General features: G+C 36.3%; 1 protein-coding gene across 1 annotated transcript in view; it reads right to left on the bottom strand.

Moving 5' to 3' along the window:
- The window catches only part of ATP11A (ATPase phospholipid transporting 11A), a 121,868-nt gene that overhangs the window by 11,108 nt on the left and 94,387 nt on the right, over positions 1-16,373 (bottom strand). Inside the window, exons 20-28 of the mRNA XM_030446922.1 lie at positions 14,388-14,562; positions 13,186-13,288; positions 12,805-12,950; positions 11,786-11,845; positions 10,112-10,239; positions 8,252-8,387; positions 1,768-1,833; positions 1,380-1,483; positions 301-466 (exon numbers count right to left, since the gene is read on the bottom strand). Coding sequence (XP_030302782.1) covers positions 301-466; positions 1,380-1,483; positions 1,768-1,833; positions 8,252-8,387; positions 10,112-10,239; positions 11,786-11,845; positions 12,805-12,950; positions 13,186-13,288; positions 14,388-14,562 — 1,084 coding nt within the window. The remainder of the gene's footprint in view (positions 1-300; positions 467-1,379; positions 1,484-1,767; positions 1,834-8,251; positions 8,388-10,111; positions 10,240-11,785; positions 11,846-12,804; positions 12,951-13,185; positions 13,289-14,387; positions 14,563-16,373) is intronic.

Below are 16,373 nucleotides of genomic sequence, written 5' to 3' on the forward strand. Positions count from 1 at the left end.
GGTATGAAAGACAGTAACTTTGGTTCAGGTTTTGGGCAGTGCTTATAAATATTCTGCACCAGCAGAACTGCTGCCCAGCCTATCCTAAGTGCCTTCTGCCTCCTTACAATACCTGCCCCAGGGTTCAGGTAAGTGCCACCACATAAATAATAGGCAGCATCTTTCACCATACTGCTCAGAAGTGATATAGACCATAGGTGGGGAATCTCTGTTCTAATTTTGTCTCTAACCTTGAAAGAGGTCCAATTATTGGAGACTTCCAATACCAAAAAAACCCTAAAATGAAAGATACATTTTTACCTGGATTCTTTCTGTTGCTGTAGGCCACAACTCTCTGCATAAGACTTTCTTGAGAACATCTGGAAGAAGGCTGACAATTATGAGCAGAATTATACACAGCCAGGCCGAACCACTAGACAGCATTTGCATGAACACATAATACATCCTCTGATAATTGAAAAAAGGCCTAGTAGGAAAAAGAAATAGAATTATTACATGTCAATACCCAAAGGAAAGACTGGCAATGTTAAATATAAAAATTATTACAGTGATGAAATACTTCAGGTTCAACTTCCCAGTTTGTGATAGTTCATCCATCCTGGTTTTCTCCGAAAAGAGATCTAAAATTTCACTTACTAGAGAGAACTGCCTTACTCTTCCATGCTGTACAAAATACTATGCTGTCCTCCTCTCCCTTGCCTCTCCCTTGGCAAGATAAATTGACTAATTGACTTACTTTCTTACTGTTTCTGCTCTTCCACCTATTCTTTATCTTATTTTCACCTTTCTTCTCAGTGTCCCACTCATCACTTCCCTCCTCCTTTCCACTGCACACTTCTTCATATGCATCCTCAGATGAGAGGCTCATTGACTACACCTTTCTTCATACATCTCTAGCTCCCCATCAGCTTCTCTGATGGTTTCATGTTATGCTCCCTAACCTATTTATCACATTGTTATCTTCAATGTGGGCTCCACTCCCTGGCTCTGGTTTATACTACTCAAGCAATCTTGTCTTCCAGGAGAAGCCAAGCAGAGGGGTGGTTAGCCCCAAGATGCATAGATGTGAGCTACTCTGTGGCATTTTGCCTCAGAGAGACAGCCTCACTGAGATAGGCTCAGTGGCAGTCTGAGGTCCAATAGTCTTCTCTTCATAGTCTTGTCCAAGAATATTTTAGCAGCCATTCAGTGAAAGAAGAGCTGAGCATTCTGTAATTACACCATTACAGATGTGTTTGAAATGCGACTGCTATTGAGAGTTCTGCAATACATAAAAGCTAAATTTAATTCTGTTTGGGACACAAAAGTGAAATATGCGACAATTTAAAGACAACTATTTCTGAAAAAACATTTGTGATGCAACATGTACTGGTTCATACCAAATAATTCCTTCCCAGAGCAGAGAAAAGACAATGTAGAACACCAGTGATCCCCAAATCATGAAGTGATTTATCCATGTCCAATAATGTGTATCTAGTGCCAGCTGAAAAAAAAAACCAACATAATTGGTGTTATTACTATCTAGAAGCAACAGAATGCTCAGCAGGAGAGGAAATAAAATAACACCCTTTGAAAAAAGAGAAAGGATTCTACACAGAACTAGGTAAAAAATGTTTTCCATTTTTTTAGCACAGTAAGGAAGGCGCATATAGAAAAATCTGTATCTAATAGAGCCAATGATTAGTCCTATAGAGAGATCAACATAAGTAAGCAGCAATTTGAAACTTTCTTAGAGCTTATTTCCTATGGAAAAAATACATTTCTTACCTTCAATGTAACCGTGAATACAAGCACAGTGAACACCAGTGTTCCAAAGGTCCAGTTTCCAAACATCTATAAAAAATGGCCAAAAACAGGTATATGTAACATTGTACACTACTTTGTGAATTGTCCAGAATCAACCTCTTAGGGCTGTCTATTGCTTTGTATCAGGAACTGACAAGCAAAACCCACTGAATTTGTGCATAATTTATCTGGTGCAGTCTTCTAGGAAGTTCTTTCCTTTGTGTGTACACGCCTTGGATTTTATATAGGCAGGAAAACCCCACAATCAGTGCACTGAGCCTGAAGTTCATAGGTATGGGTTTTTTTAGAAAAATCAAGTGCAGCACTGTAAACAAATCACTGGGATTTACAAACAAACTGCAGCAATTTAATCAGTCTTCTTAGAAATCATCTTTTCTCTGACCTCCCTTCTCTGTTGCCCTTAGTATCCCACAGTTTCTTGGAGGTTCAACAGCATGTTATTCAGGTGATTAACAGTACAAGAAAGAATGTGATAATCAAAGCCATGTAAGAACATATATGTTCTACACACTTTAACTACTTCTCAGTTGTGGTTGATTTTCTCCCCACCTGCATAGTGAAATAGAAACAGTTCAGATTTTCAAGTGGGCAAAAATGATAATTAATGCTGATACAGGGAAGAACTGGTGGTGAACACAGTCACAGAGGATTATGTGGACTGCAACAGCTGTGAGATGACAAGGTAAAGGATCCAGAGAAATGCTGGGAAAATAAGCAGAGTTTGGACACTATTTTAGAAGAGATGCTGATTCAGGGTATTGCACCCAATAAAAGAGCTGAATGATTTTGGAAGAGAACTGCTGAGATCTCATGAACTGTCTTCTGCAGGAAGACATGAAATTTCAACAGAAGATCCAGCTGGCAAAGCAGGATGCTTCTCAATGAACATACAGGCAAAATGGGAGCAATGGAAGAGATAAAGGGAAAAGGTAAGTCCCCTGATGGAGTAGTTAGACAACCTAGTGAAAGGTGTTAAACAAAATGTTTAAGTATTCAATACTCTAGATATTAGTCTTCATGAGAAAGAAGCTCCTTCCACTTCACAGGGAATCTTGGGACAGAAAAGAGCACCCAACAGCCTGGGAGCAACAGGTGAAGGAGTTACTAAGCAGAGAGAGCAGTGGATGCAATCTGCTTTGAAATTAGCAAGACATTTGACACTTGACTTGGACAGAAGTCAGGAGAGACAGGAGCTGGGTAAACAGACTACTACTCGAGTAGAAAACTGGCTGAACCACTGGACTCAAAAGTTTAGCAAACAATATTCTTGGTGTTTGGTTGCTGGTAATCAGTGAATTACACTACGAACTGATACTGTTGAATATCGTGTCAGGGGCCTGGATGGTGACACAGGGAGTATTATCACAAATTGCCAGGTGACAAAAAGAGTAAGGAATAGCCAACATAATGAAAACCAAGAGTTTCAATCCAAAAGGACCTCCGTGGACTTGAGAAGAGGGCTAGTAGACACCTTATGACAATAAATAAGGACAAGCGTGAAGTTTTACACCTATGGAGGAGCACTGCCATAATATTGAAACTGACTGGCTGGGCAATGGCCCTGCTGAAAAAGAAGTTGCAGAGGGGTTTCATTACATTCCAGGCTGAATACAAGTCTATGCTGTACTCTCTCTATAAATAAGGGAAACTGAAAACTGAGTTGTACTGTGAGGAACTCTGCTACTGAAGAAAGGTTCTTACCCCCATCTACTCAGCTATAGTGAGGTTCAACCTGGAACACCTTGCCCAGTTTGGGGCCTCTCAGTTCAGAAGAGATGTGAAAATGTTGGAAAGGATTTAGTGACAGATAACTAATGTGGTCAGCAGTCTGTTGCTCTCCTTTGAAGAAAAGCAGAAGGACTGGTGGAGGGGAAGTCAAGGAATAACCTAGTAGCTGATCACAAGGATCTGAAAAAGAACTACAAAGATTAAGATCTCAAACAGTAGAAAAATTCTGCTTAGGTATTTGGAGAGTATTTTTCACCATGAAGGCAGAGAACCATTGGAATGGGTGGCCAAAAAGATTCAGATGACTCTTCTTTCTCAGGGATATTCAAAGCTTAAAAAAAGACTAGACAAAGCCTTGAACAACTTGGTGTTAATCAGCCCTGCAAAAAGCAGAGTTGAACTGGATCACCTCCAGGGTGCCTTCCCACATACACTATTCTTTATGAGCTTGCCCAGCAACAGATGACAGGGGATCTTCATGGGCAAATGATTGCAAAAACATATTGCCATGGGAAAAACTCTGAATGGAGAGCACAGCCAGTGACAAGACAGAAATCTATAGTAAATGAGGCTGAGATAATCTGATCAACTTAATTTAAAAATAAACAAAAGATTGCTTGCAAGAGTCATTATTCTGAGTAACCATTTAATTATTTTTATATCACTGAATGTGCATGACTAAGTGTGCAGAACACAAGATGAAGTGCAGAAAATCTTCAGCTCTTTGACGTTTTACTGTGATATGCAATACAATGATTTTATAGGGTCATGCCATCACTACAACACTTTGTGTTCCATAAAAAAAAATAAAAATAGAAAAAAAATTGGAGGTAGAATTGGACGGGAATCTGCTTCAGGAAGTTCAAATTATGCTATTTACCAGCTTTTTTCTTGCAGTTAAATTTTACAATGCTCTCATGTCTTATTTGGCATCTTTCAGAGTACCTAGAGTCAGTCTATGTTTCTGCATACTGAACAGATGTGTCCATATTTCCAATAAAAGCTGCTAGACTAAATAAAGTCAAAACAATATCCCCCTATCTCTGTTTGTCAGGCTACATTGAAAGCATGGTGGTGAACAAACCCTTCCTCTATTCAAAATTTTGGCTCCAAAAAGGAGGTGATAGAACAGGAACACCAGACTCCATAAAGCTGCTAATGTGCCACAAAGATAAACAGAGCAATATGGGATGGTGTGAGTTACAAAAACTCAGTGTATTTTTGTCCTGGTTTGGGCCAGGATAAAGGTGGTTTTCTGTTTCTGTACTTTTGCTTTTAGCTAAGTCCCTTGTAAGCAGTTGCATTTGCTGAAATTAACAGCAAGTTTCTCATGCAGTGTATGTGCTTCTATGACTGATAACACTTGATGTTTATAGTTACTGCTAGAGACTGGTATGCAGAGCCAAGGACACTGCTCAGCTCTGAGGGAAAACATTTTACCGTCCGGGGGAGGATACAGAGGTCCCACCTGAACCCTCCTTTGGGGAGGAACAGACAAGATAGATGCCAGAATTGACCAAACAGAGTATTCCATCCCATATACGTCACACTCAGTATAAATTTGAGGCATCACGAGGGCCGAGCCAGATCTTTCCAGATCTTTTCCTGATTTCCTGCTTCCCTTCCTTCACCCGGCATCCTGGAAGGATCCTGTCTGTTCATCTGCCTGTGGTCCTGATCCATGCCAGCCCATATCTGTGTGTTCCTGCCTCCAGTTCCCGACTGCTGCCGACTCCAGGAGTCCAGCCTGGACTTTCCCAGGGCTGCCCTACAGCCTCGGTGGTGACGTGAGAGTTATTGGGGGAGAGGGGGGAGGAATGTGGTTTCCATTTTCCTGTATATTTGTATATATTTAGTAATTTTACCTATTTATCATTACTGTTCATTAAAGTTGTGTAGTTTAGTTTCCAACCCATAAGTCTCTCTCCCTTATTCTCTCTCCTTTCTCTATCAAGGAGAGAGAGATTAATAGAGAGCGTCTGTTATTCGGTTTAATTGCCGGGCCAGTGTTAAACCGTGACAATTTTCAGCACTGAATATCTCAAAATACTACTGATGTCTCCAGGCTATCAATCACTCTTTTGTAACTCTGTTTGCTAACATCTAGTTTATTAACAAATATTTTTGTATACTCTGATCCCAGACTATCCAAGACGTCCCTTCCTTCTGTGACTGTACCTGTTGATCTTACACATTCCAATTCATCATTCTACTCACTTGTCTTCCTTCCTTCTGTTTAGTATTTCCCATTCTGTTATGCCTTTTAAGTTGGCTTCTCCCACCCATCTCTGAACCCAACTTAATATTTATATTTAATCCACCTTGCATCAAATGTTAAAATTAAAAAATCACAGAGGAAATACTTTCTATTATATGGCAACATAAGCAATCTGCAATTACTTCTGTAGTGCCTTCTTTTCTTACCTTCCTTATGTAATTCCTCTCTAGCTATGTTTTTACAGCACCATGATGTGATATGCTAAGTGGAATACCATACACAAATAACAATTATATGAGACAAACTTTAACATCTTAGTCTTGTGTATCAGAAAGTGATTGAGGCAGGCATTTAAGAACTAAATCTCAGTGATTAAAATTGGAGCTTTCCATTATTTTAGTAACATGACTCTACAGCATGCAATAATTTTCAAATTTCTAAATATTGAGATACTGAGAAACATCTTGGGGGGGATTATGTTTGGAATCAAGCTTAGCAGTATGTACCTTTTAGTCTGAATCAGGCATCAATCTAAGTGAAAGACATTGGCTTTCTTCACATTATACTAATTTTGCAATAATGGTGATCAGTTCATCTTTGCAAGGTAAAAGGAATGAAAAATATTTGCTTCAGCACCTATTTTAACAAATTGGAAGCTAACTTTAATAATTTTTAATAGTTTGTGGTATTAGTGTTACTTTCAGCCATTTTACCTCCTTTTCCTGCTTTCTACCTTTTCCTGTTCCATAATAACATATTATTGCAGTAAACCTTTCAAGTTTTCCATTGACACAGATGTGAATTAAATTTAAATACTTGGGAAATAACCATAGACACCAACTAGTATTCATGTGTGTCTGCATACAGGCAATGTGGAGCTGACTAGTCCTGAACAGTACCATTTTCAAGCCATTTAAAAGCTGAAATTACAGCTCAGTATCTGTAAGTTTTAGACATACACAGAAGCAGGCATGCTGAGCAATGATGAGTTTTCTAACCTACTCTGACACTCAAGAGTCCAAGTCTCACCAGACACTACATTTTAACATCAAATGCTAACACAGGCACCTAGTTGCAGATATAAACATTCAAAATTTGGAAATGAGGCACTACCCTGGCCTGATAGTGCTTTCAAGAAGAATTTGATTGAATGTGAGCAACAGAAGAAGACTAAAATTTCAAAAAGGAACCCTCCCAGAATATTTGTTTTACAAAATGTGTACAGGTATATGCAGTCTAATTTTCAGGACTATAAACATAAGCTGATGCAGAATTTTAAACACCTAATTGGTACCATTACTATAATGGTACCAGGAAAAGAAGTACTGCAACCAACAGTTATGTTTAATGGAAATTCCTTTTGTCCTCAGAAAAGCCCTTTCTAGCAAGTGTTTTCTCCCATAGTAGAAGTTCATTCCTCGGATTGATGTCACTAAGATTGTATTTTATGTTATTTGAATATTGTAATTCTACCAAACACAAACATTACATGTAGGCAACAAAATTGTGCACAGTTAACTTTCTCTCTCACTTTAGAGTATTTTCTAAAGCCATTCAAGCACTTCATAGCAAACACTGTAATAAATTTTCTGTGGCAAAGAGTCAGCAACAAAATGTAGATCACAGAAAAGCATACAATAAAATAAAAAAAATAGAAGGAAGCAAAAAGCCTACTTATTTTTTAAAGCTCTTTACCACACCTCATATACCTTAATACACCTCATACTCTATACAAGTTCCTTACATTTTAAGTACTTATAAAGTAGCAATAAAGAACATTTCTATCTATAGATCAAAGTGATATTTTGAAGTAATTATGGGAAATAATTAACTGCTCTTTAACAGTTTAATTAAAGAACAGTGAAAGATGCAATGGATATTGTGACAAATCCACAATAGTCTTACCATGTGGGTGCTGGTTGTCATTAGCTGAGGATAGGAAGAGAAGCAAGTAGCAAAAAGAAAAAGAAGCACACAAATAAAACAGACCAAAATATCAATGGGTAAAATAAATCAAATGCAAAAGTTCTTAAAATTTGCATTAATGTGACTGCAAAGCAAGTAAAGATAGATTATTTGAAGCTGCCATATGTAGAAAATAATTAAAATATTAAAAAGTTTGTTATATTTAAGCTCTTTTATGATCATTCTTAACTAGTTTACCAAGAGTCTTTTGATATGTTAATCAGATATTTATCAGATGCACGTTAAGCATGAGACAGAAAAGGTACTATGTAAACTCTGAAGGAATACTTAGAATTTACAATATATATTTCTCCTAAATTAATCTAGTCCTATGCCTCTTTTTACTGATACACATAATTCCTATTGCATAGCTCACACTTTGCTAAACAGATAACCCACCTATCTCATTGTAACTCATAAAACAGTTACCACCTGTGCTGGAAATCCTGAAGAAAAATATAATTAAAACTATGTTCATAGCACAATCAACAGCAAAAAATTACCTTTGATTGACTGATCAAATCCAACACTAACCTGTCCATTGCTGGTCACAATTGTGTTTTCAAACAAGAAATAGGCACCAAAGAAAAATACCACAGCATCAAACACTCCTAGGAATGTCCAATAAATAAATGCACGCCAGCGCAGCAAAGCATTCTTGGCAACATCTCTGTGTACAACAAGATATATGCATTCATTATCAGCACATTCAAAAAGCCTTTAAAAATTATGTCACTCAAAGCTTTTTGATGGAAAAACAATGAAGACATCCCATACAAAACCTGATTTCCACATGACAACTATCTACCACTTTACATCCAAAGCATTCATGAATGTCTCCTCTTCGTTCTTTTGATTAAATTTTTACTAAACCTTTTTAACTGCTTCCTGTAATTCTGCTTATTTCAACTGTGCAATAAATTCCTCTGTGCTGCACACATTTAGTTTTCAATCTTTTTTTCAGAAGGTGACTGTTTTCCAGTATTTCTGTGCATGCAATGATCCTCTGTAGATTTTAAATGGAAACACTAGAGGTCTCCGGAGACTTGACTTTAATTCCCATGGGATACTTTTAGACAGAATATTGTAACAAAACAAAATAATTTTAAGTCAAACATGTGAAACAAGGATTTTCCAGCTGAGTTGAAGCTTCAGGTCAAATTTGATTCCTTGAATGTTTTCCAACAAAAACCACAGGGATTGGGCAACAACGAAACTGTTCACTAGCATGCATTTTGCTATTACAGAAAAAATTAAGAGTTATAACTTTAGTTCCTGCCACAGAATGAGTCTATATCAACTTTGCATATATCATAAAACACATTGAAGTAAATCAGAACACAGTTAAATGAAAACCTGATAACAGAAACATTTATTACCAACCAATACCTTCACCATCTGCACTTTAAAAACTGCCTGATGGCCACATGAAGTAATTTCTCCCTGTAGATTACCAGTACACAGTGCAGAAACTACACAGGGCTACCAGTAGCCTCATCTAGCTCAGAACTGCCCAACTGCCCAAAACAGCTTAGATAGATAGATAGATTCTGTACAAAATCTCAAATGTTTTTCATGAAATACCCTCTGCCAGCTAACAAAAAACAAACAAAAAAACCCCAGGTAGTCTCCTGAACTACCACTTTTAAACTGAAAACTTTTAAAATATAGAGGAGAAAATAAAAACGGGGGGTTCTTGGGTTTCAACAGTAATATCTTGTATTACTCTGCAATCTCATAGGTAAAAGCATATCACTGAACTGCTTTACCTTCAAGTATCTAACCTAACCTCCCCAAAGTGTTTTCCCTTTATAGAGCATGGTAACAGCAGGTAACCAATGTATCCACTTTGCAGCTACAGGAATCAAAGCTGGACACTGTTGCTGATTTAGCTGGCAAGAACTGTATTTCAAGTGGCTAAGAACCTAAACCAGTCACAATTTAATGCACAGAAGTGAATCAATAATATAGAGGGCAATGTTGGACACCATGCACAATACTCTACCACTTAGTCCTCTTCTTTCAGAATAAAACGTATTAGAGCAGAAAGAGTGTGTTTTCTCTTAAAAATACTCCTACTCCCCATGGCTGGATGAAATAAAGAGTAACAAAAGGCAAAGTATTTAGATTTGTAGAACAGTAATTTCTGTTTTGCTCTCACTCACTGAAGTAGCAAATTAATGGTGTGGATTGCAGTATGTAAATATATATTAAAAGTGCCTGTCTGTCTATTGCAGTTATATAGTCTGTGCCTGGGGTCTTCAACCCTTCTGCTGCAATGTATCTGAAGTTCTACTGCAACCTTGTAGCAAAATTACATGAGGACTTTGTTACAACAGAGCTTTATTCCACAAGTGAACCATGAAATTTTGAAGCACAATGTTTTAATTTTACCTGTATAGGGAAGGCTCTCTCTTGAGCGTGTCTGCACTGACGTGTTGTTCCATTAGACCATAAAAGAGGATGGGAAGGGAAGTGAAGCTGATGTTGTACAGTGTTAGATACGCAGTATCGTATAAAGTCTATAGATGGAAAGGAATTAAATCAGATGGATTAATTTTAAAACAGGATCCACTACACTACATGAGTGAATCTCACCAGAAAAAAAACCCAAAACTGTATCACTTCAGCATGGAGGTAAATATCCCTGAACAGCTGCTAAGTCAAGTCATATAACTCTACACTTGTGCCCCATTCATCTGAATGACAAAAGGTGAATTAAAAGATCAGTTTAATAGTACAGGCCCCATATCAGTCCCTCCTATCATTTCAACTCTAAGTCCAACTTCAAACTACCCAAACTAAACAGCAACAGAATCCTATAGAGGCAGAAACTCCTCTCTGGCACATCTGCCTCCCCTTTTCTCTCTTCCATGTCCAGGTTACATGGAGACATGCAGGGAGGAAGGGGAAGTATTCCAAAGGTTCTTCAGCTGTGGGTGACTGCATCATGCTGCACAAAAACTCCAAGATATCTTTGATCCTTCCTCCTATTGAGTTGTTTTTCCATGTATGTATCAGCATTATAACTAACCCTCAAACTTACCATATCACCCCACTCTTTTTATGAGTTGTTTATTTACCAAAATCTGTTTGGTGGTCGTTTGTGCTATAAAAAATTGCTGTAAAAAAAACCCTTTTTGACTCAGAATTAAATTTAGCACTCAGAAGAATAGTAAATGAAATCAAGTTCTCATCAATATATACTTTCATAGCTAAATCCTAAGTTGCTTTTTTGCTTCATAAAAGCCTACAAAGTCTTCAGTGGTCATTTGAACCAAAAGAGAAAAAAAAATTTTCTTGTTCTGTCATTTTTACTCCTCCTGGAGCTTTCTTTTGAGACATTGCCCAAATTCAAACCAATAATACTATTTTCTTTCAATCAAATCCTCCTCTTGTCCAATTTAATCCTGAAAAATTCGTCTTTTTTGTGTAAGTCCAGTCATTATTCCTTTGGTTTTGGCTCCTTCCCTGTTTTTTTCTGCACAGAGAGCAGGGGGCAAAGTAAATAAACAAAATTTAGAAGGTAGAACACTGGATCCTCTCCTGATTGATGGCACTTTGTGATGAGCAGCAGTTCACGTTTCCTCTATTTTTCAGTGTTTCTTTTTTCTTTTCAGCTAATTGAAAGACACGATTTATAATTCATACCTGTACATGCCAGAGAAGACTATTTTGTGCTTCCACTTTCATTCTGACTTCTAAGAATGAAGTAGTTTAATCACCAAGATCCCTTAAAGGTTGCCTCTGTCCAATTCAATAACCTTAAATGTAAGAGCCTACTTTTCTTAGAGACACTGAATTTTGCATTGCCATTTTCAAATTTTGATTTCTCCTGTATCCTTTGACTTTGAAAATAATGCTGTTTTTTATGGTAATTCATAAAACCTATTTCTCTAACTTAGCTGCAATTGGCACTGAAAACCATATAAACCAAAAGTGATGCTCTTTGTTATACACTGTGTAAACTAACTCAGAAATTTTCTCAGCTGAACAGGCAGTGTTAAAAGATCAAGTTTTTTTAAATGCCAGAGAAAATGTGGCAGTAAGGGAAAAAGAGCAACTAACCTGTTGTGAAAACCCACAGAAGAACTGATATAAAAACTGAGGAAAAATGAAGCAGACATTCTGAAAGACAAAGGGATACAGTCAGCAAGTGAAATATAATCACTAATTTATATGCACTAGGATGCTAGCTAAGTATATTCTAGTTTTCTAACACTAGTAATAGCAAACAATGTGGGAAGAGAGTAAGAGCTGTATACATTAAACATCAACATTCCCATCTTACAGAAAAATACTTAAAATATTTTGAAAGTGATTTTACAAAGTTAGTTTCAAAATTCAAGGGCAATAAAATTTGTGATTCAGAAGCACAGCTGAGTTAAGGCAAGGCAAATAAGGCACAATCCAGAGCAGGACAGAATTGTGATAAACAGCCATGGATATTCTGATTAATTTGCTTCACAACAAAGTACTTCTAAGATTTTTCTAGCTGTGCCCCTGAACTTTATCTACTCATAGCTACACATACAGTCAGATAATAAGACCTTGAACAATCTTCCTTGAACCTTGAACAATGGTTCCTTTCTACAATCTTTCAGGGGTCACTGAAATAACTTGGATTGGACACCAACATCAGACATAAACAAGGGGATGCACATTATAAACTTTCTCCACTTACAATGTCTCAATGAATTTAGAAAACAGTGCAAATTAAGTTATGCTAAGTTCTTAAATACTGTTTCCATCTTGATTTAAAAGACTACTGTAGACAGAACCCAGAAGGTACTGAAAACAAGTAAAAAAATCTGTGATGGACTTTGTAAGAGAAAATTAAGGGAAAGATAAGGCAAATTTTGCTTTTAAACATAATCCAGATTACAGGATGTATCTATATTAAAGCTACTTCACTTCACAGTCTGGATAAAACCAATAATCCCATTTCTGCTCTGCACCTGCCACGCAAAAAAAATCCCTTTGTGGAATTACTGCTTTTCGTCTCATTGACTGTACAAATTTTATATGGTTAAATATTATCATGCAAGTTTGTGAGATTTACATAATTAGAATAAGCATTCTCCTACCTTATAAAAGAAGTATTGCACAAGTTCAGATATCCTAACATAATAAAAATGCCCATGAACAAGCAACATTTTTTTCAAATGTTTAAATTTAGGTATTGCATAGTCACTGTTTCTTGCTGCTTGACGACCTTCTTTGCCAATGATTCCTTAAAAAAAAAAAAAAAAAAAGTGATGAAGCTGTTTAGTAACTGAAGAACTATTCCACAACTATTTTTGTGACAATTCCCTAATAAGAGATCACTACTGTATCTCATAAGATTCCTGCAGTAAATCACTAAATGTTATCTTTAAACTGAATAACCTGACTCTTTTAGACTGCCTATTTTAAAGATACGGTTTTTGTCGTTGTATTTGAATTAGCAGTGTAAAAGGCACACTTACCTATACCAACATGTGCTTCTAGAATCATACTGACATCATTTGCACCATCACCAATTGCTAATGTGATAGGATGCTCCTTTGATAACTTAATCAATTTTACAATCTGGAAAAAAAAACAGTCTTAAAAACTTTTCTCTATAATGGTTTATTGTTTTATGAGCATGCAATTAATTAAAAATGGCAGTTACATACAAAATACTGTGAAGGGATACAGAAACATCATTACCCAATATAACTACTATGCAAAAAGATCACAGTAGTTACTTCACATTACAAGTATTTGCACCAAAGATAAAATAACATTTCTTTTAAATCCTTTCAGACTTCTTGAGAAAGATGGAGAGAAGGAAGGAAGATGATGTTGAGATTGCTTAATGCTGTATAAATGCATTAATTAAAAATGTTCCAGACACAGAACATACTATTTCAAAGAAATCCTGAAACTAAAGATCTATGATTGCTTCTGTAAATTTGGTGCCAATTCAACTGCAACTGAAAATTTTTACAAACTTCCAGACTGTTTAAAGAGTGCTCACCAAACCCATTTGTTTAAATGAGTAAGGGCTATATATGCTGTACCTGAGTACTGAGGAAAAGACATGACACTTCAAAAGGAAAAAAAAAAGTATATTACAATGTTTGTGTCCTTTGAAAGTTCTTCAGCTATATTGAGATGATTCAGAAATGGAAGGATATGTTTTTAGTTGATACAAACTAGTATAAAAGAGTGAAGAAGTACTTGATAATGCACACATTTTTCTGTCTGGATTCCTTTTTCTTGGCTTCCATCTTATGTTAAGAATAGAGAGAAATATCACTATAGTTATAAATAACGTACATTCTTGTAGTAGCAACAGATTGTAAACTATTCAAATCTTGTTAAGCTCAAAGGAAGCACTTTAGTTCAGTTCAATAAATATGTTCATTTATCAGAATGTACCAAACAACATTTTAACAATATGTACATATATAAAATTCAGGTGCACAGCTAGGTGCCATTTTAGCACACCATTATCTAAATTGCTTGCCAGTAGAAATTCTCTCTTCTCCACGACTTTTTTTTTTCCCCCAAGCTTTTTCCATTTGAAAATATACAGAAGTAAACCAAAATATTTTAAGTTACCAGAGGAAGACATAGAGATTAACTTTCAATATTCCCATATATGCACAGCTCACAAGCAATTACAAAATGAAATACAAACCTGTGCTTTTTGTAGAGGTGCCATTCGACAGCATAACACTGCACTGCAGTTCCTGCAAATTTCAAGAAAGAGCTCTCTGTAGTTACTAGAGCTCCCATCTTGTCTTGGTTTCATTATTAATGATAATGCTACTCCATCAATAATTAATCCAAAGTCTTGCATATCAGTTGAAAGTCTGTTAAGAAATAAAATGTAAACTAAGAGTCACTGTCAAAATCTCAGCCAATCTTTAAAATATGGCAGTAGTTCTTCCATGAAAATTAATGAAAAAATAATGGTAATTAATATACTTCTAAAGGAAATTCCTTGTATAGGACTGCTATTTAAATATAGTATACATAGAGCATAAATATATTGCTTTGCCAGTTCAAAGACAGAAATTGTCTTTGAATACCACAAAGACTTCACCAGTGAGTATAAGCGTGTAATTAATGGCCTTTCCCTTTGGTTTGAAAGGACTGCAAGAAGTGCAGTGAGATAAACTGAGCTGCAGGAACAAGGCTAATTTTGTGATACATTTCATAATATAGAGAAAAAAACTTAAAAGGAAAGGCCTTTGGTACTCCAAAATCTACTTTGATGAGGAAAAGCCTTTTTTCCCCCAGGAGCTTATCTATATTTAAGAAAACAAACCATGTTTTGATGGAAATACCTATGGAGAGACTTGTTGGCCTGGAGAAATAATGTTTACATTTACAGTATGTATACTTTGCATTTAGAGTATGATCAGGTCCAAACAGGCATACCTGTAATTATAATCAAAATTATATATGCTATCAAAAATATTGCAATATATTATAATGTATATTAGTCTATTACTGGTACCCCTGTAATAATCTGGGCATTGCTTTCAGTGTAGTGGTGGTTTCATGAAGTATTTCACCACCACAACATGTGCTGACCAGCTGAGGAAGGTGACCCAGTCCCCATGAGCAGTTTTCTGTGGCATCCAAACCAGTCACTTCAGAGCACCCTTGCATTTGCCTACACAGCAGCCTCAGGGCTCTGGGTCAGCACTGAGGGTTGTATAAGCATACACTGAGGTTTATTTAAGCTCTACCTTCAGTGCTCCAAGGTTACACTGTGTTTTCAACATAGTTTCACTGGGACTAATGTTTGGGAGGGAAACACCGTATCTAGTAATATTAATGTATTTTAAGTGTCTCCATCTAGAGAGAACACAAGCTATTCTTGTCAAATAATATGAAGGAGTATAAACCACACTTAGTAACAGTTAGCAGGTATTTTCAGCAGTTTGTTACCACTGACACAAATAGGGCAAAAATACATTGTATACCAATGGCCTTAAGTTCAGGCTGTGTACTCAACGTTTGATGTGTTATGGTGAAAGATTTTCAGCCTGAATTTCAACATGCAGGCAGATCCTATTTTAGCACAGTCTCCAACTCTGAAGCCAAAGACAAAAAGTTCTGATGAGTTTTCATGTCCAGTAAGTTGGCATTGCATAAAAAGTTAAACAAACATGTTTAAATGTGCTTTATAAGACCTTTGGGACTTAAGCAAAAATGTGGTACAGAAGAGAGTACATAGAAAAATACAATTTATTTAACTGAATATACAAAAGTTCTTGATTGACCAATGGGGTCTAAAGTGTAAGGACAACTAAGAAAAATGTTCTGGCCCAGAGTTTCAAGTAGTAGGGCTAAGAGTTACAGCAGTTATCTGCTAAAATAGTATAAAAAAAGCTTGTTACATTGTTATTCCTTTATTATAAGCTTTTTACAAATGCATATAAAATGTACTTGCTAGCTGGTTCCATATCAAAAAGAAAAACAAATATGCACCTTTAAGTAGGGAAAACAAGTAACTTCTTTTCTTAAGACAATACAAATGTTTCAGAATCCAATTCTTAGGTTTTTACAGTGGAAAAAAAAGAGCAAGTAATTTAAAGCTTCAATATCTGTATGAGGGGTGATTTACATTATACCAGTTTTTAATCTGTAATGCCATTTTCTATCTTAGTCT

Source organism: Calypte anna, chromosome 1 (genome assembly GCF_003957555.1).
Source record: "Calypte anna isolate BGI_N300 chromosome 1, bCalAnn1_v1.p, whole genome shotgun sequence".
Taxonomy (NCBI): Eukaryota; Metazoa; Chordata; class Aves; order Apodiformes; family Trochilidae; genus Calypte; species Calypte anna.